Source organism: Ranitomeya imitator, chromosome 10 (assembly GCF_032444005.1).
Source record: "Ranitomeya imitator isolate aRanImi1 chromosome 10, aRanImi1.pri, whole genome shotgun sequence".
In the NCBI taxonomy this organism is placed as follows: Eukaryota; Metazoa; Chordata; class Amphibia; order Anura; family Dendrobatidae; genus Ranitomeya; species Ranitomeya imitator.
The window spans coordinates 72,635,375-72,661,207 of NC_091291.1; the positions used below are offsets into that span (position 1 = coordinate 72,635,375).

Consider the following 25,833-nt stretch of genomic DNA (forward strand, 5'->3'; position numbering starts at 1 on the left):
ATATGGCTGCGGCCTACGCTGGGGGAAGTGACACATAGTGAGTGAGGACGCACCGACCGCTTCATCCACCACCAACCACCATAATAAGTGTGCTGCACTCACATGTGGCTGCGGCCTACGCTGGGGTATCGGGGAAGTGACACATAAGGACTAAGGACGCACCGACCGCTTCATCCAACACCAACCACCATAATAACTGTGCTGCACTCACATGTGGCTGCGGCCTACGCTGGAGGATGGGAGAAGTGACACATGAGGAGTAAGGACGCACCGACCGCTTCATCCACCACCAACCACCATAATAACTGTGCTGCACTCACATGTGGCTGCGGCCTACGCTGGGGAATGGGGGAAGTGACACATAAGGACTAAGGACGCACCGACCGCTTCATCCAACACCAACCACCATAATAACGGTGCTGCACTCACATGTGGCTGCGGCCTACGCTGGGGGATGGGGGAAGTGACATAAGGACTAAGGACGCACCGACCGCTTCATCCATCACCAACCACCATAATAACTGTGCTGCACTCACATATGGCTGCGGCCTACGCTGGGGGATGGGGGAAGTGACACATAAGGACTAAGGACGCACCGACCGCTTCATCCAGCACCAACCACCATAATAACTGTGCTGCACTCACATATGGCTGCGGCCTACGCTGGAGGATGGGGGAAGTGACACATAAGGACTAAGGACGCACCGACCGCTTCATCCAGCACCAACCACCATAATAACTGTGCTGCACTCACATGTGGCTGCGGCCTACGCTGGGGGATGGGGGAAGTGACACATAAGGACTAAGGACGCACCGACCGCTTCATCCAACACCAACCACCATAATAACTGTGCTGCACTCACATGTGGCTGCGGCCTATGCTGGAGGATGGGGGGAAGTGACACATAAGGACCAAGGACGCACCGACAGCTTCATCCAACACCAACCACCATAATAACTGTGCTCCACTCACATGTGGCTGCGGCCTACGCTGGAGGATGGGGGAAGTGACACATAAGGACCAAGGACGCACCGACAGCTTCATCCACCACCAACCACCATAATAACTGTGCTGCACTCACATGTGGCTGCGGCCTACGCTGGAGGATGGGGGAAGTGACACATAAGGACTAAGGACGCACCGACCGCTTCATCCACCACCAACCACCATAATAACTGTGCTGCACTCACATGTGGCTGCGGCCTACGCTGGGGGATGGTGGAAGTGACACATAAGGACTAAGGACGCACCGACCGCTTCATCCACCACCAACCACCATAATAACTGTGCTGCACTCACATGTGGCTGCGGCCTACGCTGGAGGATGGGGGAAGTGACACATAAGGACTAAGGACGCACCGACCGCTTCATCCACCACCAACCACCATAATAACTGTGCTGCACTCACATGTGGCTGCAGCCTACGCTGGGGGATGGGGGAAGTGACACATAGTGAGTGAGGACGCACCGACCGCTTCATCCACCACCAACCACCATAATAACTGTGCTGCACTCACATATGGCTGCGGCCTACGCTGGGGGAAGTGACACATAGTGAGTGAGGACGCACCGACCGCTTCATCCACCACCAACCACCATAATAAGTGTGCTGCACTCACATGTGGCTGCGGCCTACGCTGGGGTATCGGGGAAGTGACACATAAGGACTAAGGACGCACCGACCGCTTCATCCAACACCAACCACCATAATAACTGTGCTGCACTCACATGTGGCTGCGGCCTACGCTGGGGGATGGGAGAAGTGACACATGAGGAGTAAGGACGCACCGACCGCTTCATCCACCACCAACCACCATAATAAGTGTGCTGCACTCACATGTGGCTGCGGCCTACGCTGGAGGATGGGAGAAGTGACACATGAGGAGTAAGGACGCACCGACCGCTTCATCCACCACCAACCACCATAATAAGTGTGCTGCACTCACATGTGGCTGCGGCCTACGCTGGGGTATCGGGGAAGTGACACATAAGGACTAAGGACGCACCGACCGCTTCATCCAACACCAACCACCATAATAACTGTGCTGCACTCACATGTGGCTGCGGCCTATGCTGGGGGATGGGGGAAGTGACACATAAGGACTAAGGACGCACCGACCGCTTTATCCAACACCAACCACCATAATAACGGTGCTGCACTCACATATGGCTGCGGCCTACGCTGGAGGATGGGGGAAGTGACATAAGGACTAAGGACGCACCGACCGCTTCATCCATCACCAACCACCATAATAACTGTGCTGCACTCACATATGGCTGCGGCCTACGCTGGGGGATGGGGGAAGTGACACATAAGGACTAAGGACGCACCGACCGCTTCATCCAGCACCAACCACCATAATAACTGTGCTGCACTCACATATGGCTGCGGCCTACGCTGGAGGATGGGGGAAGTGACATAAGGACTAAGGACGCACCGACCGCTTCATCCAGCACCAACCACCATAATAACTGTGCTGCACTCACATGTGGCTGCGGCCTACGCTGGGGGATGGGGGAAGTGACACATAAGGACTAAGGACGCACCGACCGCTTCATCCAACACCAACCACCATAATAACTGTGCTGCACTCACATGTGGCTGCGGCCTACGCTGGGGAATGGGGGAAGTGACACATAAGGACTAAGGACGCACCGACCGCTTCATCCAACACCAACCACCATAATAACTGTGCTGCACTCACATGTGGCTGCGGCCTACGCTGGGGAATGGGGGAAGTGACACATAAGGACTAAGGACGCACCGACCGCTTCATCCAACACCAACCACCATAATAACCGTGCTGCACTCACATGTGGCTGCGGCCTACGCTGGAGGATGGGGGGAAGTGACACATAAGAACTAAGGACTCACCGACCGCTTCATCCAACACCAACCACCATAATAACTGTGCTCCACTCACATGTGGCTGCGGCCTACGCTGGGGGATGGGGGGAAGTGACACATAAGGACCAAGGACGCACCGACCGCTTCATCCAACACCAACCACCATAATAACTGTGCTGCACTCACATGTGGCTGCGGCCTACGCTGGGGGATGGGGGGAAGTGACACATAAGAACTAAGGACTCACCGACCGCTTCATCCAACACCAACCACCATAATAACTGTGCTGCACTCACATGTGGCTGCGGCCTACGCTGGGGGATGGGGGGAAGTGACACATAAGGACCAAGGACGCACCGACCGCTTCATCCAACACCAACCACCATAATAACTGTGCTGCACTCACATGTGGCTGCGGCCTACGCTGGAGGATGGGGGGAAGTGACACATAAGAACTAAGGACTCACCGACCGATTCATCCACCACCAACCACCATAATAACTGTGCTGCACTCACGTGGCTGCGGCCTACGCTGGGGGATGGGGGAAGTGACACATAAGGACTAAGGACGCACCGACCGCTTCATCCAACACCAACCACCATAATAACTGTGCTCCACTCACATGTGGCTGCGGCCTACGCTGGAGGATGGGGGAAGTGACACATAAGGACTAAGGACGCACCGACCGCTTCATCCACCACCAACCACCATAATAACTGTGCTGCACTCACATGTGGCTGCGGCCTACGCTGGGGGATGGGGGAAGTGACACATGAGGACTAAGGACGCACCGACCGCTTCATCCACCACCAACCACCATAATAACTGTGCTGCACTCACATGTGGCTGCGGCCTACGCTGGGGGATGGGAGAAGTGACACATAAGGACTAAGGACGCACCGACCGCTTCATCCACCACTAACGACCATAATAACTGTGCTGCACTCACATGTGGCTGCGGCCTACGCTGGAGGATGGGAGAAGTGACACATAAGGACTAAGGACGCACCGACCGCTTCATCCACCACTAACGACCATAATAACTGTGCTGCACTCACATGTGGCTGCGGCCTACGCTGGGGTATCGGGGAAGTGACACATAAGGAACAAGGACGCACCGACCGCTTCATCCACCACCAACCACCATAATAACTGTGCTGCACTCACATGTGGCTGCGGCCTACGCTGGGGGATGGTGGAAGTGACACATGAGGACTAAGGACGCACCGACCGCTTCATCCAACACCAACCACCATAATAACTGTGCTGCACTCACATGTGGCTGCGGCCTATGCTGGAGGATGGGGGGAAGTGACACATAAGGACTAAGGACGCACCGACCGCTTCATCCATCACCAACCACCATAATAACTGTGCTGCACTCACATGTGGCTGCGGCCTACGCTGGGGGATGGGGGAAGTGACACATAAGGACTAAGGACGCACCGACCGCTTCATCCACCACCAACCACCATAATAACTGTGCTGCACTCACATATGGCTGCGGCCTACGCTGGGGAATGGGGGAAGTGACACATAAGGACTAAGGACGCACCGACCGCTTCATCCAACACCAACCACCATAATAACTGTGCTGCACTCACATGTGGCTGCGGCCTACGCTGGGGGATGGGGGAAGTGACACATAAGGACTAAGGACGCACCGACCGCTTCATTCACCACTAACGACCATAATAACTGTGCTGCACTCACATGTGGCTGCGGCCTATGCTGGAGGATGGGAGAAGTGACACATAAGGACTAAGGACGCACCGACCGCTTCATCCACCACTAACGACCATAATAACTGTGCTGCACTCACATGTGGCTGCGGCCTACGCTGGGGGATGGGAGAAGTGACACATGAGGACTAAGGACGCACCGACCGCTTCATCCACCACCAACCACCATAATAACTGTGCTCCACTCACATGTGGCTGCGGCCTACGCTGGGGGATGGGAGAAGTGACACATGAGGACTAAGGACGCACCGACCGCTTCATCCACCACCAACCACCATAATAACTGTGCTGCACTCACATGTGGCTGCGGCCTACGCTGGGGGATGGGAGAAGTGACACATAAGGACTAAGGACGCACCGACCGCTTCATCCACCACTAACGACCATAATAACTGTGCTGCACTCACATGTGGCTGCGGCCTACGCTGGGGGATGGGGGAAGTGACACATGAGGACTAAGGACGCACCGACCGCTTCATTCACCACCAACCACCATAACTGTGCTGCACTCACATGTGGCTGCGGCCTACGCTGGGGGATGGGAGAAGTGACACATGAGGACTAAGGACGCACCGACCGCTTCATCCACCACCAACCACCATAATAACTGTGCTGCACTCACATGTGGCTGCGGCCTACGCTGGGGGATGGGGGAAGTGACACATAAGGACTAAGGACGCACCGACCGCTTCATCCAACACCAACCACCATAATAACTGTGCAGCACTCACATGTGGCTGCGGCCTACGCTGGAGGATGGGAGAAGTGACACATGAGGAGTAAGGACGCACCGACCGCTTCATCCACCACCAACCACCATAATAACTGTGCTCCACTCACATGTGGCTGCGGCCTACGCTGGGGGATGGGGGAAGTGACACATGAGGACTAAGGACGCACCGACCGCTTCATCCACCACCAACCACCATAATAACGGTGCTGCACTCATATGTGGCTGCGGCCTACGCTGGAGGATGGGGGAAGTGACACATAAGGACTAAGGACGCACCGACCGCTTCATCCACCACCAACCACCATAATAACTGTGCTGCACTCACATGTGGCTGCGGCCTACGCTGGAGGATGGGGGAAGTGACACATAAGGACTAAGGACGCACCGACCGCTTCATCCAACACCAACCACCATAATAACTGTGCAGCACTCACATGTGGCTGCGGCCTACGCTGGAGGATGGGAGAAGTGACACATGAGGAGTAAGGACGCACCGACCGCTTCATCCACCACCAACCACCATAATAACTGTGCTCCACTCACATGTGGCTGCGGCCTACGCTGGAGGATGGGGGAAGTGACACATAAGGACTAAGGACGCACCGACCGCTTCATCCACCACCAACCACCATAATAACTGTGCTGCACTCACATGTGGCTGCGGCCTACGCTGGGGGATGGGGGAAGTGACACATAAGGACTAAGGACGCACCGACCGCTTCATCCACCACCAACCACCATAATAACTGTGCTGCACTCACATGTGGCTGCGGCCTACGCTGGGGGATGGGGGAAGTGACACATGAGGACTAAGGACGCACCGACCGCTTCATCCACCACCAACCACCATAATAACGGTGCTGCACTCACATGTGGCTGCGGCCTACGCTGGGGGATGGGGGAAGTGATACATAAGGACTAAGGACGCACCGACCGCTTCATCCACCACCAACCACCATAATAACTGTGCTGCACTCACATATGGCTGCGGCCTACGCTGGGGGAAGTGACACATAGTGAGTGAGGACGCACCGACCGCTTCATCCACCACCAACCACCATAATAAGTGTGCTGCACTCACATGTGGCTGCGGCCTACGCTGGGGTATCGGGGAAGTGACACATAAGGACTAAGGACGCACCGACCGCTTCATCCAACACCAACCACCATAATAACTGTGCTGCACTCACATGTGGCTGCGGCCTACGCTGGAGGATGGGAGAAGTGACACATGAGGAGTAAGGACGCACCGACCGCTTCATCCACCACCAACCACCATAATAACTGTGCTGCACTCACATGTGGCTGCGGCCTACGCTGGGGAATGGGGGAAGTGACACATAAGGACTAAGGACGCACCGACCGCTTCATCCAACACCAACCACCATAATAACGGTGCTGCACTCACATATGGCTGCGGCCTACGCTGGAGGATGGGGGAAGTGACATAAGGACTAAGGACGCACCGACCGCTTCATCCATCACCAACCACCATAATAACTGTGCTGCACTCACATATGGCTGCGGCCTACGCTGGGGGATGGGGGAAGTGACACATAAGGACTAAGGACGCACCGACCGCTTCATCCAGCACCAACCACCATAATAACTGTGCTGCACTCACATATGGCTGCGGCCTACGCTGGAGGATGGGGGAAGTGACACATAAGGACTAAGGACGCACCGACCGCTTCATCCAGCACCAACCACCATAATAACTGTGCTGCACTCACATGTGGCTGCGGCCTACGCTGGGGGATGGGGGAAGTGACACATAAGGACTAAGGACGCACCGACCGCTTCATCCAACACCAACCACCATAATAACTGTGCTGCACTCACATGTGGCTGCGGCCTATGCTGGAGGATGGGGGGAAGTGACACATAAGGACCAAGGACGCACCGACAGCTTCATCCAACACCAACCACCATAATAACTGTGCTCCACTCACATGTGGCTGCGGCCTACGCTGGAGGATGGGGGAAGTGACACATAAGGACCAAGGACGCACCGACAGCTTCATCCACCACCAACCACCATAATAACTGTGCTGCACTCACATGTGGCTGCGGCCTACGCTGGAGGATGGGGGAAGTGACACATAAGGACTAAGGACGCACCGACCGCTTCATCCACCACCAACCACCATAATAACTGTGCTGCACTCACATGTGGCTGCAGCCTACGCTGGGGGATGGGGGAAGTGACACATAGTGAGTGAGGACGCACCGACCGCTTCATCCACCACCAACCACCATAATAAGTGTGCTGCACTCACATGTGGCTGCGGCCTACGCTGGGGTATCGGGGAAGTGACACATAAGGACTAAGGACGCACCGACCGCTTCATCCAGCACCAACCACCATAATAACTGTGCTGCACTCACATGTGGCTGCGGCCTACGCTGGAGGATGGGGGGAAGTGACACATAAGGACTAAGGACGCACCGACCGCTTCATCCAACACCAACCACCATAATAACTGTGCTGCACTCACATGTGGCTGCGGCCTACGCTGGGGGATGGGGGAAGTGACACATAAGGACTAAGGACGCACCGACCGCTTCATCCAACACCAACCACCATAATAACTGTGCTGCACTCACATGTGGCTGCGGCCTACGCTGGGGAATGGGGGAAGTGACACATAAGGACTAAGGACGCACCGACCGCTTCATCCAACACCAACCACCATAATAACTGTGCTGCACTCACATGTGGCTGCGGCCTACGCTGGGGGATAGGGGGAAGTGACACATAAGGACCAAGGACGCACCGACCGCTTCATCCAACACCAACCACCATAATAACTGTGCTGCACTCACATGTGGCTGCGGCCTACGCTGGAGGATGGGGGGAAGTGACACATAAGAACTAAGGACTCACCGACCGCTTCATCCAACACCAACCACCATAATAACTGTGCTGCACTCACGTGGCTGCGGCCTACGCTGGGGGATGGGGGAAGTGACACATAAGGACTAAGGACGCACCGACCGCTTCATCCAACACCAACCACCATAATAACTGTGCTCCACTCACATGTGGCTGCGGCCTACGCTGGAGGATGGGGGAAGTGACACATAAGGACTAAGGACGCACCGACCGCTTCATCCATCACCAACCACCATAATAACTGTGCTGCACTCACATGTGGCTGCGGCCTACGCTGGGGGATGGTGGAAGTGACACATAAGGACTAAGGACGCACCGACCGCTTCATCCAGCACCAACCACCATAATAACTGTGCTGCACTCACATGTGGCTGCGGCCTACGCTGGGGGATGGGGGAAGTGACACATGAGGACTAAGGACGCACCGACCGCTTCATCCACCACCAACCACTATAATAACTGTGCTGCACTCACATGTGGCTGCGGCCTACGCTGGGGGATGGGAGAAGTGACACATAAGGACTAAGGACGCACCGACCGCTTCATCCACCACCAACCACCATAATAACTGTGCTGCACTCACATGTGGCTGCGGCCTACGCTGGGGGATGGTGGAAGTGACACATGAGGACTAAGGACGCACCGACCGCTTCATCCAACACCAACCACCATAATAACTGTGCTGCACTCACATGTGGCTGCGGCCTACGCTGGGGGATGGGGGAAGTGACACATAAGGACTAAGGACGCACCGACCGCTTCATCCACCACCAACCACCATAATAACTGTGCTGCACTCACATGTGGCTGCGGCCTACGCTGGGGGATGGGGGAAGTGACACATAAGGACTAAGGACGCACCGACCGCTTCATCCACCACCAACCACCATAATAACTGTGCTGCACTCACATATGGCTGCGGCCTACGCTGGGGAATGGGGGAAGTGACACATAAGGACTAAGGACGCACCGACCGCTTCATCCAACACCAACCACCATAATAACTGTGCTGCACTCACATATGGCTGCGGCCTACGCTGGAGGATGGGGGAAGTGACACATAAGGACTAAGGACGCACCGACCGCTTCATCCAGCACCAACCACCATAATAACTGTGCTGCACTCACATGTGGCTGCGGCCTACGCTGGGGGATGGGGGAAGTGACACATAAGGACTAAGGACGCACCGACCGCTTCATCCAACACCAACCACCATAATAACTGTGCTGCACTCACATGTGGCTGCGGCCTATGCTGGAGGATGGGGGGAAGTGACACATAAGGACCAAGGACGCACCGACAGCTTCATCCAACACCAACCACCATAATAACTGTGCTCCACTCACATGTGGCTGCGGCCTACGCTGGAGGATGGGGGAAGTGACACATAAGGACCAAGGACGCACCGACAGCTTCATCCACCACCAACCACCATAATAACTGTGCTGCACTCACATGTGGCTGCGGCCTACGCTGGAGGATGGGGGAAGTGACACATAAGGACTAAGGACGCACCGACCGCTTCATCCACCACCAACCACCATAATAACTGTGCTGCACTCACATGTGGCTGCGGCCTACGCTGGGGGATGGGGGAAGTGACACATAAGGACTAAGGACGCACCGACCGCTTCATCCACCACCAACCACCATAATAACTGTGCTGCACTCACATGTGGCTGCGGCCTACGCTGGGGGATGGGAGAAGTGACACATAAGGACTAAGGACGCACCGACCGCTTCATCCAGCACCAACCACCATAATAACTGTGCTGCACTCACATATGGCTGCGGCCTACGCTGGAGGATGGGGGAAGTGACACATAAGGACTAAGGACGCACCGACCGCTTCATCCAGCACCAACCACCATAATAACTGTGCTGCACTCACATGTGGCTGCGGCCTACGCTGGGGGATGGGGGAAGTGACACATAAGGACTAAGGACGCACCGACCGCTTCATCCAACACCAACCACCATAATAACTGTGCTGCACTCACATATGGCTGCGGCCTACGCTGGAGGATGGGGGGAAGTGACACATAAGGACCAAGGACGCACCGACAGCTTCATCCAACATCAACCACCATAATAACTGTGCTGCACTCACATGTGGCTGCGGCCTACGCTGGAGGATGGGGGAAGTGACACATAAGGACTAAGGACGCACCGACCGCTTCATCCACCACCAACCACCATAATAACTGTGCTGCACTCACATGTGGCTGCAGCCTACGCTGGGGGATGGGGGAAGTGACACATAGTGAGTGAGGACGCACCGACCGCTTCATCCACCACCAACCACCATAATAACTGTGCTGCACTCACATATGGCTGCGGCCTACGCTGGGGGAAGTGACACATAGTGAGTGAGGACGCACCGACCGCTTCATCCACCACCAACCACCATAATAAGTGTGCTGCACTCACATGTGGCTGCGGCCTACGCTGGGGTATCGGGGAAGTGACACATAAGGACTAAGGACGCACCGACCGCTTCATCCAACACCAACCACCATAATAACTGTGCTGCACTCACATGTGGCTGCGGCCTACGCTGGAGGATGGGAGAAGTGACACATAAGGACTAAGGACGCACCGACCGCTTTATCCAACACCAACCACCATAATAACTGTGCTGCACTCACATGTGGCTGCGGCCTATGCTGGGGGATGGGGGAAGTGACACATAAGGACTAAGGACGCACCGACCGCTTTATCCAACACCAACCACCATAATAACGGTGCTGCACTCACATATGGCTGCGGCCTACGCTGGAGGATGGGGGAAGTGACATAAGGACTAAGGACGCACCGACCGCTTCATCCATCACCAACCACCATAATAACTGTGCTGCACTCACATATGGCTGCGGCCTACGCTGGGGTATCGGGGAAGTGACACATAAGGACTAAGGACGCACCGACCGCTTCATCCAACACCAACCACCATAATAACTGTGCTGCACTCACATGTGGCTGCGGCCTACGCTGGAGGATGGGAGAAGTGACACATGAGGAGTAAGGACGCACCGACCGCTTCATCCACCACCAACCACCATAATAACTGTGCTGCACTCACATGTGGCTGCGGCCTATGCTGGGGGATGGGGGAAGTGACACATAAGGACTAAGGACGCACCGACCGCTTTATCCAACACCAACCACCATAATAACGGTGCTGCACTCACATATGGCTGCGGCCTACGCTGGAGGATGGGGGAAGTGACATAAGGACTAAGGACGCACCGACCGCTTCATCCATCACCAACCACCATAATAACTGTGCTGCACTCACATATGGCTGCGGCCTACGCTGGGGGATGGGGGAAGTGACACATAAGGACTAAGGACGCACCGACCGCTTCATCCAGCACCAACCACCATAATAACTGTGCTGCACTCACATATGGCTGCGGCCTACGCTGGAGGATGGGGGAAGTGACATAAGGACTAAGGACGCACCGACCGCTTCATCCAGCACCAACCACCATAATAACTGTGCTGCACTCACATGTGGCTGCGGCCTACGCTGGGGGATGGGGGAAGTGACACATAAGGACTAAGGACGCACCGACCGCTTCATCCAACACCAACCACCATAATAACTGTGCTGCACTCACATGTGGCTGCGGCCTACGCTGGGGAATGGGGGAAGTGACACATAAGGACTAAGGACGCACCGACCGCTTCATCCAACACCAACCACCATAATAACTGTGCTGCACTCACATGTGGCTGCGGCCTACGCTGGGGGATGGGGGGAAGTGACACATAAGGACCAAGGACGCACCGACCGCTTCATCCAACACCAACCACCATAATAACTGTGCTGCACTCACATGTGGCTGCGGCCTACGCTGGAGGATGGGGGGAAGTGACACATAAGAACTAAGGACTCACCGACCGCTTCATCCAACACCAACCACCATAATAACTGTGCTGCACTCACGTGGCTGCGGCCTACGCTGGAGGATGGGGGAAGTGACACATAAGGACTAAGGACGCACCGACCGCTTCATCCATCACCAACCACCATAATAACTGTGCTGCACTCACATGTGGCTGCGGCCTACGCTGGGGGATGGTGGAAGTGACACATAAGGACTAAGGACGCACCGACCGCTTCATCCAGCACCAACCACCATAATAACTGTGCTGCACTCACATGTGGCTGCGGCCTACGCTGGGGGATGGGAGAAGTGACACATAAGGACTAAGGACGCACCGACCGCTTCATCCACCACCAACCACCATAATAACTGTGCTGCACTCACATGTGGCTGCGGCCTACGCTGGGGGATGGTGGAAGTGACACATGAGGACTAAGGACGCACCGACCGCTTCATCCAACACCAACCACCATAATAACTGTGCTGCACTCACATGTGGCTGCGGCCTACGCTGGGGGATGGGGGAAGTGACACATAAGGACTAAGGACGCACCGACCGCTTCATCCACCACCAACCACCATAATAACTGTGCTGCACTCACATGTGGCTGCGGCCTACGCTGGGGGATGGGGGAAGTGACACATAAGGACTAAGGACGCACCGACCGCTTCATCCACCACCAACCACCATAATAACTGTGCTGCACTCACATATGGCTGCGGCCTACGCTGGGGAATGGGGGAAGTGACACATAAGGACTAAGGACGCACCGACCGCTTCATCCAACACCAACCACCATAATAACTGTGCTGCACTCACATGTGGCTGCGGCCTACGCTGGAGGATGGGGGAAGTGACACATAAGGACTAAGGACGCACCGACCGCTTCATCCAGCACCAACCACCATAATAACTGTGCTGCACTCACATGTGGCTGCGGCCTACGCTGGGGGATGGGGGAAGTGACACATAAGGACTAAGGACGCACCGACCGCTTCATCCAACACCAACCACCATAATAACTGTGCTGCACTCACATATGGCTGCGGCCTACGCTGGAGGATGGGGGAAGTGACACATAAGGACTAAGGACGCACCGACCGCTTCATCCAGCACCAACCACCATAATAACTGTGCTGCACTCACATGTGGCTGCGGCCTACGCTGGGGGATGGGGGAAGTGACACATAAGGACTAAGGACGCACCGACCGCTTCATCCAACACCAACCACCATAATAACTGTGCTGCACTCACATGTGGCTGCGGCCTATGCTGGAGGATGGGGGGAAGTGACACATAAGGACTAAGGACGCACCGACCGCTTCATCCACCACCAACCACCATAATAACTGTGCTGCACTCATATGTGGCTGCGGCCTACGCTGGGGGATGGGGGAAGTGACACATAAGGACCAAGGACGCACCGACAGCTTCATCCAACACCAACCACCATAATAACTGTGCTCCACTCACATGTGGCTGCGGCCTACGCTGGAGGATGGGGGAAGTGACACATAAGGACCAAGGACGCACCGACAGCTTCATCCAACACCAACCACCATAATAACTGTGCTGCACTCACATGTGGCTGCGGCCTACGCTGGGGGATGGGGGAAGTGACACATAAGGACTAAGGACGCACCGACCGCTTCATCCACCACCAACCACCATAATAACTGTGCTGCACTCATATGTGGCTGCGGCCTACGCTGGAGGATGGGGGAAGTGACACATAAGGACCAAGGACGCACCGACAGCTTCATCCAACACCAACCACCATAATAACTGTGCTCCACTCACATGTGGCTGCGGCCTACGCTGGAGGATGGGGGAAGTGACACATAAGGACCAAGGACGCACCGACAGCTTCATCCACCACCAACCACCATAATAACTGTGCTGCACTCACATGTGGCTGCGGCCTACGCTGGAGGATGGGGGAAGTGACACATAAGGACTAAGGACGCACCGACCGCTTCATCCACCACCAACCACCATAATAACTGTGCTGCACTCACATGTGGCTGCAGCCTACGCTGGGGGATGGGGGAAGTGACACATAAGGACTAAGGACGCACCGACCGCTTCATCCAGCACCAACCACCATAATAACTGTGCTGCACTCACATGTGGCTGCGGCCTACGCTGGGGGATGGGGGAAGTGACACATAGTGAGTGAGGACGCACCGACCGCTTCATCCACCACCAACCACCATAATAACTGTGCTGCACTCACATGTGGCTGCGGCCTACGCTGGGGGAAGTGACACATAGTGAGTGAGGACGCACCGACCGCTTCATCCACCACCAACCACCATAATAAGTGTGCTGCACTCACATGTGGCTGCGGCCTACGCTGGGGTATCGGGGAAGTGACACATAAGGACTAAGGACGCACCGACCGCTTCATCCACCACCAACCACCATAATAACTGTGCTGCACTCACATGTGGCTGCGGCCTACGCTGGAGGATGGGAGAAGTGACACATGAGGAGTAAGGACGCACCGACCGCTTCATCCACCACCAACCACCATAATAACTGTGCTGCACTCACATGTGGCTGCGGCCTATGCTGGGGGATGGGGGAAGTGACACATAAGGACTAAGGACGCACCGACCGCTTCATCCAGCACCAACCACCATAATAACTGTGCTGCACTCACATATGGCTGCGGCCTACGCTGGGGGATGGGGGAAGTGACACATAAGGACTAAGGACGCACCGACCGCTTCATCCAGCACCAACCACCATAATAACTGTGCTGCACTCACATATGGCTGCGGCCTACGCTGGAGGATGGGGGAAGTGACATAAGGACTAAGGACGCACCGACCGCTTCATCCAACACCAACCACCATAATAACTGTGCTCCACTCACATGTGGCTGCGGCCTACGCTGGGGGATGGGGGGAAGTGACACATAAGGACCAAGGACGCACCGACCGCTTCATCCAACACCAACCACCATAATAACTGTGCTGCACTCACATGTGGCTGCGGCCTACGCTGGGGGATGGGGGGAAGTGACACATAAGAACTAAGGACTCACCGACCGCTTCATCCAACACCAACCACCATAATAACTGTGCTGCACTCACATGTGGCTGCGGCCTACGCTGGGGGATGGGGGGAAGTGACACATAAGAACTAAGGACTCACCGACCGCTTCATCCAACACCAACCACCATAATAACTGTGCTGCACTCACGTGGCTGCGGCCTACGCTGGGGGATGGGGGAAGTGACACATAAGGACTAAGGACGCACCGACCGCTTCATCCAACACCAACCACCATAATAACTGTGCTCCACTCACATGTGGCTGCGGCCTACGCTGGAGGATGGGGGAAGTGACACATAAGGACTAAGGACGCACCGACCGCTTCATCCACCACCAACCACCATAATAACTGTGCTGCACTCACATGTGGCTGCGGCCTACGCTGGGGGATGGTGGAAGTGACACATAAGGACTAAGGACGCACCGACCGCTTCATCCACCACCAACCACCATAATAACTGTGCTGCACTCACATGTGGCTGCGGCCTATGCTGGGGGATGGGGGAAGTGACACATAAGGAGTAAGGACGCACCGACCGCTTTATCCAACACCAACCACCATAATAACGGTGCTGCACTCACATATGGCTGCGGCCTACGCTGGAGGATGGGGGAAGTGACATAAGGACTAAGGACGCACCGACCGCTTCATCCATCACCAACCACCATAATAACTGTGCTGCACTCACATATGGCTGCGGCCTACGCTGGGGGATGGGGGAAGTGACACATAAGGACTAAGGACGCACCGACCGCTTCATCCAGCACCAACCACCATAATAACTGTGCTGCACTCACATATGGCTGCGGCCTACGCTGGAGGATGGGGGAAGTGACATAAGGACTAAGGACGCACCGACCGCTTCATCCAGCACCAACCACCATAATAACTGTGCTGCACTCACATGTGGCTGCGGCCTACGCTGGGGGATGGGGGAAGTGACACATAAGGACTAAGGACGCACCGACCGCTTCATCCAACACCAACCACCATAATAACTGTGCTGCACTCACATGTGGCTGCGGCCTACGCTGGGGAATGGGAGAAGTGACACATGAGGACTAAGGACGCACCGACCGCTTCATCCACCACCAACCACCATAATAACTGTGCTGCACTCACATGTGGCTGCGGCCTATGCTGGAGGATGGGGGAAGTGACACATAAGGACTAAGGACGCACCGACCGCTTCATCCAACACCAACCACCAGAATAACTGTGCTGCACTCATATGTGGCTGCGGCCTACGCTGGAGGATGGGGGGAAGTGACACATAAGGACTAAGGACGCACCGACCGCTTCATCCAACACCAACCACCATAATAACTGTGCTGCACTCACATGTGGCTGCGGCCTACGCTGGGGAATGGGGGAAGTGACACATAAGGACTAAGGACGCACCGACCGCTTCATCCAACACCAACCACCATAATAACTGTGCTGCACTCACATGTGGCTGCGGCCTATGCTGGAGGATGGGGGGAAGTGACACATAAGGACTAAGGACGCACCGACCGCTTCATCCAACACCAACCACCATAATAACTGTGCTGCACTCACATGTGGCTGCGGCCTACGCTGGGGGATGGGGGAAGTGACACATAAGGACTAAGGACGCACCGACCGCTTCATCCAGCACCAACCACCAGAATAACTGTGCTGCACTCACATGTGGCTGCGGCCTACGCTGGAGGATGGGAGAAGTGACACATGAGGACTAAGGACGCACCGACCGCTTCATCCAACACCAACCACCATAATAACTGTGCTCCACTCACATGTGGCTGCGGCCTACGCTGGAGGATGGGAGAAGTGACACATGAGGACTAAGGACGCACCGACCGCTTCATCCAACACCAACCACCATAATAACTGTGCTCCACTCACATGTGGCTGCGGCCTACGCTGGGGAATGGGGGAAGTGACACATAAGGACTAAGGACGCACCGACCGCTTCATCCACCACCAACCACCAGAATAACTGTGCTGCACTCACATGTGGCTGCGGCCTACGCTGGGGGATGGGGGAAGTGACACATAAGGACTAAGGACGCACCGACCGCTTCATCCACCACCAACCACCATAATAACTGTGCTGCACTCACATGTGGCTGCGGCCTACGCTGGGGGATGGGGGAAGTGACACATAAGGACTAAGGACGCACCGACCGCTTCATCCACCACCAACCACCATAATAACTGTGCTGCACTCACATGTGGCTGCGGCCTACGCTGGGGGATGGGGGAAGTGACACATAAGGACTAAGGACGCACCGACCGCTTCATCCAACACCAACCACCATAATAACTGTGCTGCACTCACATGTGGCTGCGGCCTACGCTGGGGGATGGGGGAAGTGACACATAGTGAGTGAGGACGCACCGACCGCTTCATCCACCACCAACCACCATAATAACTGTGCTGCACTCACATATGGCTGCGGCCTACGCTGGGGGATGGGGGAAGTGACACAGTGAGTGAGGACGCACCGACTGTGGCAGCCACACTCTCGCACCGTCTAATGCAAGTTTCTGCAATGTAAATAGTAAAGTGCCTGTAAATCAGCCAACATGGTGGAAGCAGAGGGGGATTCACTGTTTGCTCCAGTTTTCAATCATTTGCTGTAATTTACACCAGATGCTGTCAGATTACAGCACATATCTCCCACCAAGCCCTCAGTCGCCACCAAATACTTTCCTGTCCTGTGTAGGTAGAATGGAAAAGTAACAGTAATGGCGCCAATCTCACCTATTTTGGGGCAAACTTTCCAATGTATTTCCCACATTCTTAGGATGAAAAACAACTGCATCATACGGACTTTCACGCCTAGGGGGGAAAAAAAAAATACATGAGAGTCACAACAGGGACAGAAAAGCACAAAATCTATCATCGCTACAGATAAGTCCAAGCCTTTTTCAACATGAAGAGGTTTTTTTACTACTTGCACAACACCTTCTTAAAAGGGAATCTGTTAGCACGTTTTTCCCACTCAATCTGAGAGCAGCATAATGTGAATGTCACTTATTCGGCTGCTTGTTGTAGGTTTGAGAAAATCAGTGTTTTATCAGCAGCAGATTATCACTAGAGGACTAGTAAGCCTGCTGCCATGTAGTCATCCATATTCATGAGCTCTGCATAACCCCACCACCACCACCGATTGGTAGCTTTCTGCCTATGCACAGTGTACACAGAAAGCTGCCAATCAGTGGTGTAGGCAGGTTTATATAGGGCTCAGCATTCAGAGATCTGATAGATCCGCAGCAGGGAAAATAGAGAATTTATCCAAACTACAACCTGCAATGTAAGTGATACAGCACTGGACTCAAGGTCTCTGCCCCTACACCATGATGCTCTCAGATGGGGAAGTAAAATCCTGTCACCAGGTTTTCTTTTAAATACTGTATTCCTAAACCCCTCATTGGGTCTCCCAGCGCCTGCATGACATTATCCCACATTAACACTGCAGCCAAACATCGGCTGCTAACTGGCTGCTGTGATCACATAGGGGTCATTAGAGGGAAGGGTGAATGCTGAAGGCCAATGATGGCTGCGGTGCTGATGTGCAAAATGCCACGCAAGAGTTGGAGACATTGGGATAGCGCCGAAGCAGGAGGGGTTGTCCAAGAAGTGGATAACCCCTTCAACCCCAGGTGTATTTGTTTTTGCTTTTCTGTTTTTTGCTCCCATCCTTCCCAGAGCCATACCTTTATTTTTCCATCACTATGGCCATGTGAAGGCTTGTTTTTTGTGGGACAAGTTTTAATTTTTAACGACACCATTGGGTTTACCATATAGTGTACTAAAAAACAGGAAAAAAATCAAAGTGCAGTGAAATCGCAAAAAAAAAGTGCAATTACACAATTTTTTTTATTTTTTTACCATGTTCACCAAATGCTAGCACTGACCGGCCATTATGATTCTCCAGGTCATTACAAGTTCACAGACCCCAAACATGTCTAGGTTCTTTTTTATTTAAGTTGTGAAAGTTTGCTCAAAGTTTGCAACAACAAAAAAAAAACAAAAAGTCTGAGACTCTTGGCACCTTCATCTATCTTGGTAAGGGCTTATTTTTTGAGCACCGATCTGGCGTTTTTATTCATGCCATTTTGGGATAGATGCTTTGATCACTCGTTATTGCATTTTATTGCAATGTTGCAGCAACCAAAAAAAAAAATGTAATTCTGGTATTTTGATTTTTTTACTCGTTACGCTGTTTACCAATTGGATACATTATTTTTATATATTGATAGATCGGAAATTTCTGAACACGGAAATACCAAATATATGTATTTTTTTTATGTTTTTTAATGGGGCAAAAAGGGGGTGATTTGAACTTTTATACTTAATTTTTTTTTTAAGTTCCCCTGTCAGCAGGATTGTGCACAGTAACCCACAGACAGTGTCAGGTCGGTGCAGTTATACTGATTAATGAGACCTGGTGATGAAATCCGTCTTGTGGTTGTTGTGTAATCTTTATTTGCAGTTTTGAGTTAATGATATGCCCGTACTCCGGGGCGGCCTGTGGGGGTCTTCATGTGGTGCTCTGCTTACATATTCATCAGTATGGCTTCTGACAGGTCACTGACCTGCCCCCTAGTTTACATAATGAATATCATATATATATATTATAGAATTATCATGATCGCATGTGTAATGTGCAGTTCATTCTTTTATATCATGCTAGAAATAAATTCATCAGAAAAAAAAAATGTGTCTAAAAAAAATGGCATTGGCTTTGCCTGCACAATAGCATCTACCGGCGATTTGATAGCTGCATCACCGGCGCCGTCTTGGAGGAGGACATTTTTGGTTTCTCCAGCAATATGGCACCACTTGCATAGTATCAGCCATCGGATCGCTGATAGCTGATATTGCACAGGAGCAGCTGGTGCCATTTTCAGGCATTTTTTTTTTCGATTAACTATAAAAGAATGAACTGCACATTACACATCCAATCATGCTGGAGTGCAGGAATTGCTGTCTGCATGCTGCAGGTGATTTTTTTTTATATATAATTGTCTTAGGGTCACTTCCGTCTTTCTGTCTGTCTGTCTGTCACAGATATTCATTGGTTGCGGCCTCTGTCTGTCATGGAATCCAAGTCGCTATCGCTGTCGTGGCTGCCGCAACCAATCAGCGACGGCCACAGTTAGTCCCTCCCCTGCAGTCAGGTGCCTGGCGCCGGCTCCATACTCCCCGCAGTCACCACTCACACAGGGTTAATGCCAGCGGTAACGGACCGCGTTATGCAGCGGGTAACTCACTCCGTTACCGCCGCTATTAACCCTGTGTGACCAAGTTTTTACTATGGATGCTGCCTATGCAGCATCAATAGTAAAAAGATCTAATGTTAAAAATAATGAAAAAAAATTAAAAATCATCATATACTCACCCTCCGGCGCCTTTCCCGCTCTTCGCGACTTTCCAGTGCTAAGGATGGTATGCGACAAGGACCTTCCATGACGTCACGGTCATGTGACCGCGACGTCATCACAGGTCCTGCGCGCCTGTGCGAGAAGGACCTTCCATAACGTCACGGTCATGTGACCGCTACATCATCACAGGTCCTGCGTGCCTACGCGAGAAGGACCTGCCATGACGTCACGGTCAGCCTGGGACCGGAAGCTGGCGACAGAACTACAAGGGGCCCTCAGATCGGAAGGCGAGTATATGTTTATTTTTTAACCTGTGACATACGTGGCTGGGCAATATACTATGTAGCTAGGTAATATACTACGTCACTGGGCAATATACTACGTGACTGGGCAATATACTACATGACTGGGCAGTATACTACGTAGCTGGGCAATATACTACATGACTGGGCAGTATACTACGTGACTGGGCAGTATACTACGTGGCTCTGTGCTGTATACTACGTCACTGGGCAATATACTACGTAACTGGGCAATATACTACGTAGCTGGGCAATATACTACGTGGCTCTGTGCTGTATACTACATCGCTGGGCAATATACTACGTGGACATGCATATTCTAGAATACCCGATGCGTTAGAATCGGGCCACCATCCAGTAAATATATACATATACATTATATATATATATATATATATATATATATATATATATATATATATTCACTGGATGGTGGCCCGATTCTAACGCATTGGGTATGTATGCATGCATGCATGTATATATATATATATTATATATTATATATATATATATATATATATATATATATAAATCAGCCACATAGTATATAGCACAGGCCACGACATAAGAATACCTGATGCGTTAATACAGGCCACACAGTATATAACATTGCCCACGTAGTATATAGCAGCCACGTAGTATATAACACTGCCCACATAGTATACAGCAGCCATGTAGTATATAATGCAGCCCACGTAGTATATAACGCACCCCACACAGTATATAAACACAGCCCAAGTAGTATTTAGCAGTGTGGGCACCATAGCCGTTAAAAAAAAATTATTAAAATAAAAAATAGTTATATACTCACCCTCCGGCGTCCAGCGAAGCTGTGCCGATGCGTGTGCGGCTGCCGCCAGCTGTCGTTCCCAGGATGCATTGCGAAACTACCCAGATGACGTAGCGGTCTCGCAAGACCGCTAAGTCTTCTGGGTGATTTCGCAATGCATCTCTGGGAACGGAAGCTGTCGGAAGCCGCGCGCATCGGTTGACGACGGAAGGTGAGAATAGCAGGTTTTTGTTTTTTTTAAATTATTTTTAACATTAGATCTTTTTACTATTGATGCTGCATAGGCAGCATCAATAGTAAAAACTTGGTCACACAGGGTTAATAGCAGCGTTAACGGAGTGCGTTATGCCGCGGCATAACGCGGTGCGTTGATGCTGTCATTAACCCTGTGTGAGCGCTGACTGGAGGGGAGTATGCGGGCGCCGGGCACTGACTGGACGGGAGTAGGGAGGGACCAATTCTTGGCCGGACTGTGCCCGTCGCTGATTGGTCGCGGCAGCCAGGACAGGCAGTTGGCGAGACCAATCAGCGACGCGGGATTTCCGTGACGGAAGTTGCAGACAGACAGACGGAAGTGCCCCTTAGACAATTATATAGTAGATTATGGAAACTAGGGGGCAGGTCAGTGAAGGATCATTGACCTATCATAAGCCATAAGGATGAGTATGTAATTAGAGCACCACATGAAGACTAGTGATGAGCGAATATACTTGTTACTCGAGATTTCCCGAGCACGCTCTGGTGACCTCCGAATATTTATGACTGCTCGGAGATTTAGTTTTCATCCCGGCAGCTGAATGATTTACAGCTACTAGCCTGCTTGATTACATGTAGGGGTTCCCTAGCAACCAGACAATAATAATCTTTATTTTTATATAGCGCTAACATTCTGCAGCGCTTTACAGTTTTTGCATACATTGTCATCGCTGTCCCCGATGGGGCTCACAATCCAAATTCCCTATCAGTATGTCTTTGGAACATGGGCAATCCCCACATGTAGTCAGGCTGACTAGTAGCTGTAAATCATTCAGCTGTGTCAAAAAAAACTAAATCTCCGAACACTAACAAATACTTGGAGACCCGAGCAACGAGTATACTTGCTCATCACTAATGAAGACCCCCACAGGCCGTACCGGAGCACGGGCATATCATTAACTCAAACTGAAAATAAAGATTACACAACAACCACAGGACGGATTTCATCACCAGGTCTCATTAATCAGTATAATGGCACCGACCTGACACTGTCTGTAGGTCACTGTGCACAATCCTGCTGACAGGTTCCCCTTCAATAATTTTTTTTTTTTAGTTTTCACTTGCTTCAATAGTCTCCATGGGATTCAATCGCTTGTGCTTCAGCCCTGCTGTGTAACAAAAATGCTCATCTGCTATGACCACCAGGTGGCGCTCACAGCAGCTCGAGAATGACAACCACAGGGGTCTCCTGCAGACCCTGGGTTGTCATGGCAGCCCATCAGCGCCCTGCAATCATGTTACAGGGTCGTCGATGGGCGGAGCTAAGAAACGCATCCGGTTTGTGCAAGTTAAATGCCGCTGTCAGAGATTGTGTCCACTTGCGGCTGTTAGGGGCACATGTCAGCTGATCAGATCAGCTGTCATGTGCTGGAAAAGGTGAGGGCTCAGAGCATAAGTCCACAGAAAGGGGGAGGCGACCTACGACGGATATACACGTCATAGGTCGTTAAAGGGTTAATGAGATTCGTTCAACCAAATGTGTTTTGTAGAATAAGAATAGACTAAGTATGGAAATGTTGGCAAGTCTCCCCCTATTGGCATTATGTACAGTCAATCTTTTTTGATGAAAGAATGTGAATAGGGAGCGATGTCCTGGGTGAGAGGAGCCCCAGGAGATTAAACCACTCACTTGCATACGGCTCCAATGGTGAACCCAGGAGGTAGAGTTGTAGGCAAATCTTTCAGTGAATGAACCACAAGATCAACCCTAAAAAAAAAAACGGAGGACACACATTTACTTGAGGCTCACACCAACATCATGGCTTCCATTATTAAAGGGTCTATGATGCAAATCCATTTTGTAATGAATCCTTATTTCCCCAGTTGACTTATACTGGCCCCCAACATATCAGCACAGCGGCTGCAGGGATGGGCCATGTAATAGAAGGCTGGCGTGTGATGGCAGATGCCCAGCATGGCCACAAGCAAACCTCAGCGACTTACTCATTTCTCTCCAGAGCGTTCTCCAGCTCCTTGGTAAACAGACTTTTTTCACCTATCTGGAGACAAGAAGGTACAATCTATATAAAGGATATGCGGTGTTCTTGGCTTTGCAGACATGCCATCTGCTCTTTCGTGGATAAGCTATGGCCAGCTGAGCTGTAAGTGACCGTGTTACTCTTATCCGGTACAATTCCTTCTGGAAAAGGCCACGTGTGTAACCAAAGACGTGTGTCATCAGAAGAGGACAATTATTTGCTGCACGTGTCCCCATGCAGCCCATAGGAAGCCATATACGTATGCTATACCGCGCCATCCCGGAGAGCGCGGTGAATTTCTGAATGCTAGCTCTCAGTACACTCACCTTAGATAACGCAGTATCTAAAATCTTGTCTCCTGTTGTAGACATGGCAACTGGAAAAATGGAATTCACAGAAGTGAGAGATCAGCTGTGCTGTGTGACAACCATCGGACGTATTCACACCAAACCATTTACTAGCGCAGAAGAAACTGTACACCCAGCAGGAATATGCTCACACATTGCATGTTCCCCACAAAAACGTACTGTCTCCGCAAACTGCATGAGATTTCTGAACTCTCAAGCACACGATGCTTCCTTTCCCTTGCAGATCTATAGCACATCTGCAGAATGGCAATTCTAGCAGCACTTTTCATGCGTGTATATTTTATGCAGAGCTTTTCCTGCCAACACTCCATTATTTGCAGATTTTGTGCACATCCTAAAAGTCACAACCATCCTGAGTGCCACTTCTTGTAATGGTGGACACTAGAAATACCCCATTCTGCAGGCTATCATGGTGGATCACATGAGCTTCCCTGTTCACACTGCAGCACCCGGGCCCATGTGGGAAAACAAAAGTACTGTTCAATTCCTCCGGCCCGAGAACAACGAAGGACAGTCAGGATGACAACCCTCCGAGACCCTTCACATCCAGGATTCTCTACTATTACTGGACTAATAGAACTGCAAATAGAGAAGCAGGACTGAAAACATGGCCACCTTTACCCTGACAAGAAAAAACAAGTGCCCAGTGGACTCCATTGTGAGGAGGATGTTTCACAACCACCAAGTAACAGAAGGTTATTGCTTGGCACCATAAATGTCAGGCTATTAGGCAACTAAGCACGGATTGGATCTAAATATATTGTCAAACAGAAGGAGTCCAAGCGCTCCCTCATCTAACTACTCTAAGCAGTGTTCCCCATGGTCGGCCATGAGATTCAGGGATATGCCAAGGACCTCCACACTCAGATGCTCCTCACAGTCACTGTCCACATGGTGCAGGAAAACGAGCGTCCTTATCAAATCAATATCTAATTTACCTACTTACCAATCTCGAATTGAGCCTCCGGAAACCTGCTGGTCAGCATCTCCACAACGCTGTCCGTCTGGATACGTGCCAGCTGTGAGGAGAGAGCACATCACAGGCTGGACTGGGAGCCACATTTACAGACTGCCAAATACTAGTTACACGCCCCTGGCCGATATCATCTGTATGGTCACAGCATCTGTCAGCCCCCCACAGGCAATAATGGGGATGGAGCGGATTATTGGGGTCTTATCTCACATCTCAAAGGAGGGAAGACACAGAAGATTTGGTGGTATGACATAAAAGGAAGCGCTGACAAGTTATTATAACAGAAGAGAAAACTCATTAAATGGTATTAGAAGTGGAAGGGTCAAACATGGAGAAGATACAAAATGGCGCAGGTACAGTCCGCCTCACCTGACTTTTCCTTGTACCAACTCGTATCACATTTCTTTGTTCCTGCAAAAAAAAAAAAAAGTAGAGTACACATGAGTCCAACATTTATAGAGACATTCCAGATAGAAGACAGACGTCTCTACTCGATCAGTCAGGAAACATTGCTCGGGCCACGTTCACACTAGCGATTCAAGGTCTGCTTCTCTGATCCTTTACAGCAACAGACAAAAAGAACTTATGAAAAATGGCCCCTTCCCACGG

At 52.2% G+C, this 25,833-nt stretch overlaps 1 protein-coding gene across 3 annotated transcripts in view; it reads right to left on the reverse strand.

The window, feature by feature from the left end:
- The window catches only part of HMBS (hydroxymethylbilane synthase), a 139,676-nt gene that overhangs the window by 97,287 nt on the left and 16,556 nt on the right, over window positions 1-25,833 (reverse strand). For 2 of the 3 annotated variants that reach the window (XM_069742433.1, XM_069742432.1), the window contains exons 2-7: window positions 25,594-25,635; window positions 25,198-25,270; window positions 24,210-24,259; window positions 23,849-23,904; window positions 23,535-23,612; window positions 17,931-18,008 (exon numbers count right to left, since the gene is read on the reverse strand). In XM_069742433.1, coding sequence (XP_069598534.1) covers window positions 17,931-18,008; window positions 23,535-23,612; window positions 23,849-23,904; window positions 24,210-24,259; window positions 25,198-25,270; window positions 25,594-25,635 — 377 coding nt within the window. Of the gene's footprint in view, window positions 1-17,930; window positions 18,009-23,534; window positions 23,613-23,848; window positions 23,905-24,209; window positions 24,260-25,197; window positions 25,437-25,593; window positions 25,636-25,833 lie in introns of all 3 variants that reach the window. The other variant, XM_069742434.1, reaches the window with a different exon arrangement.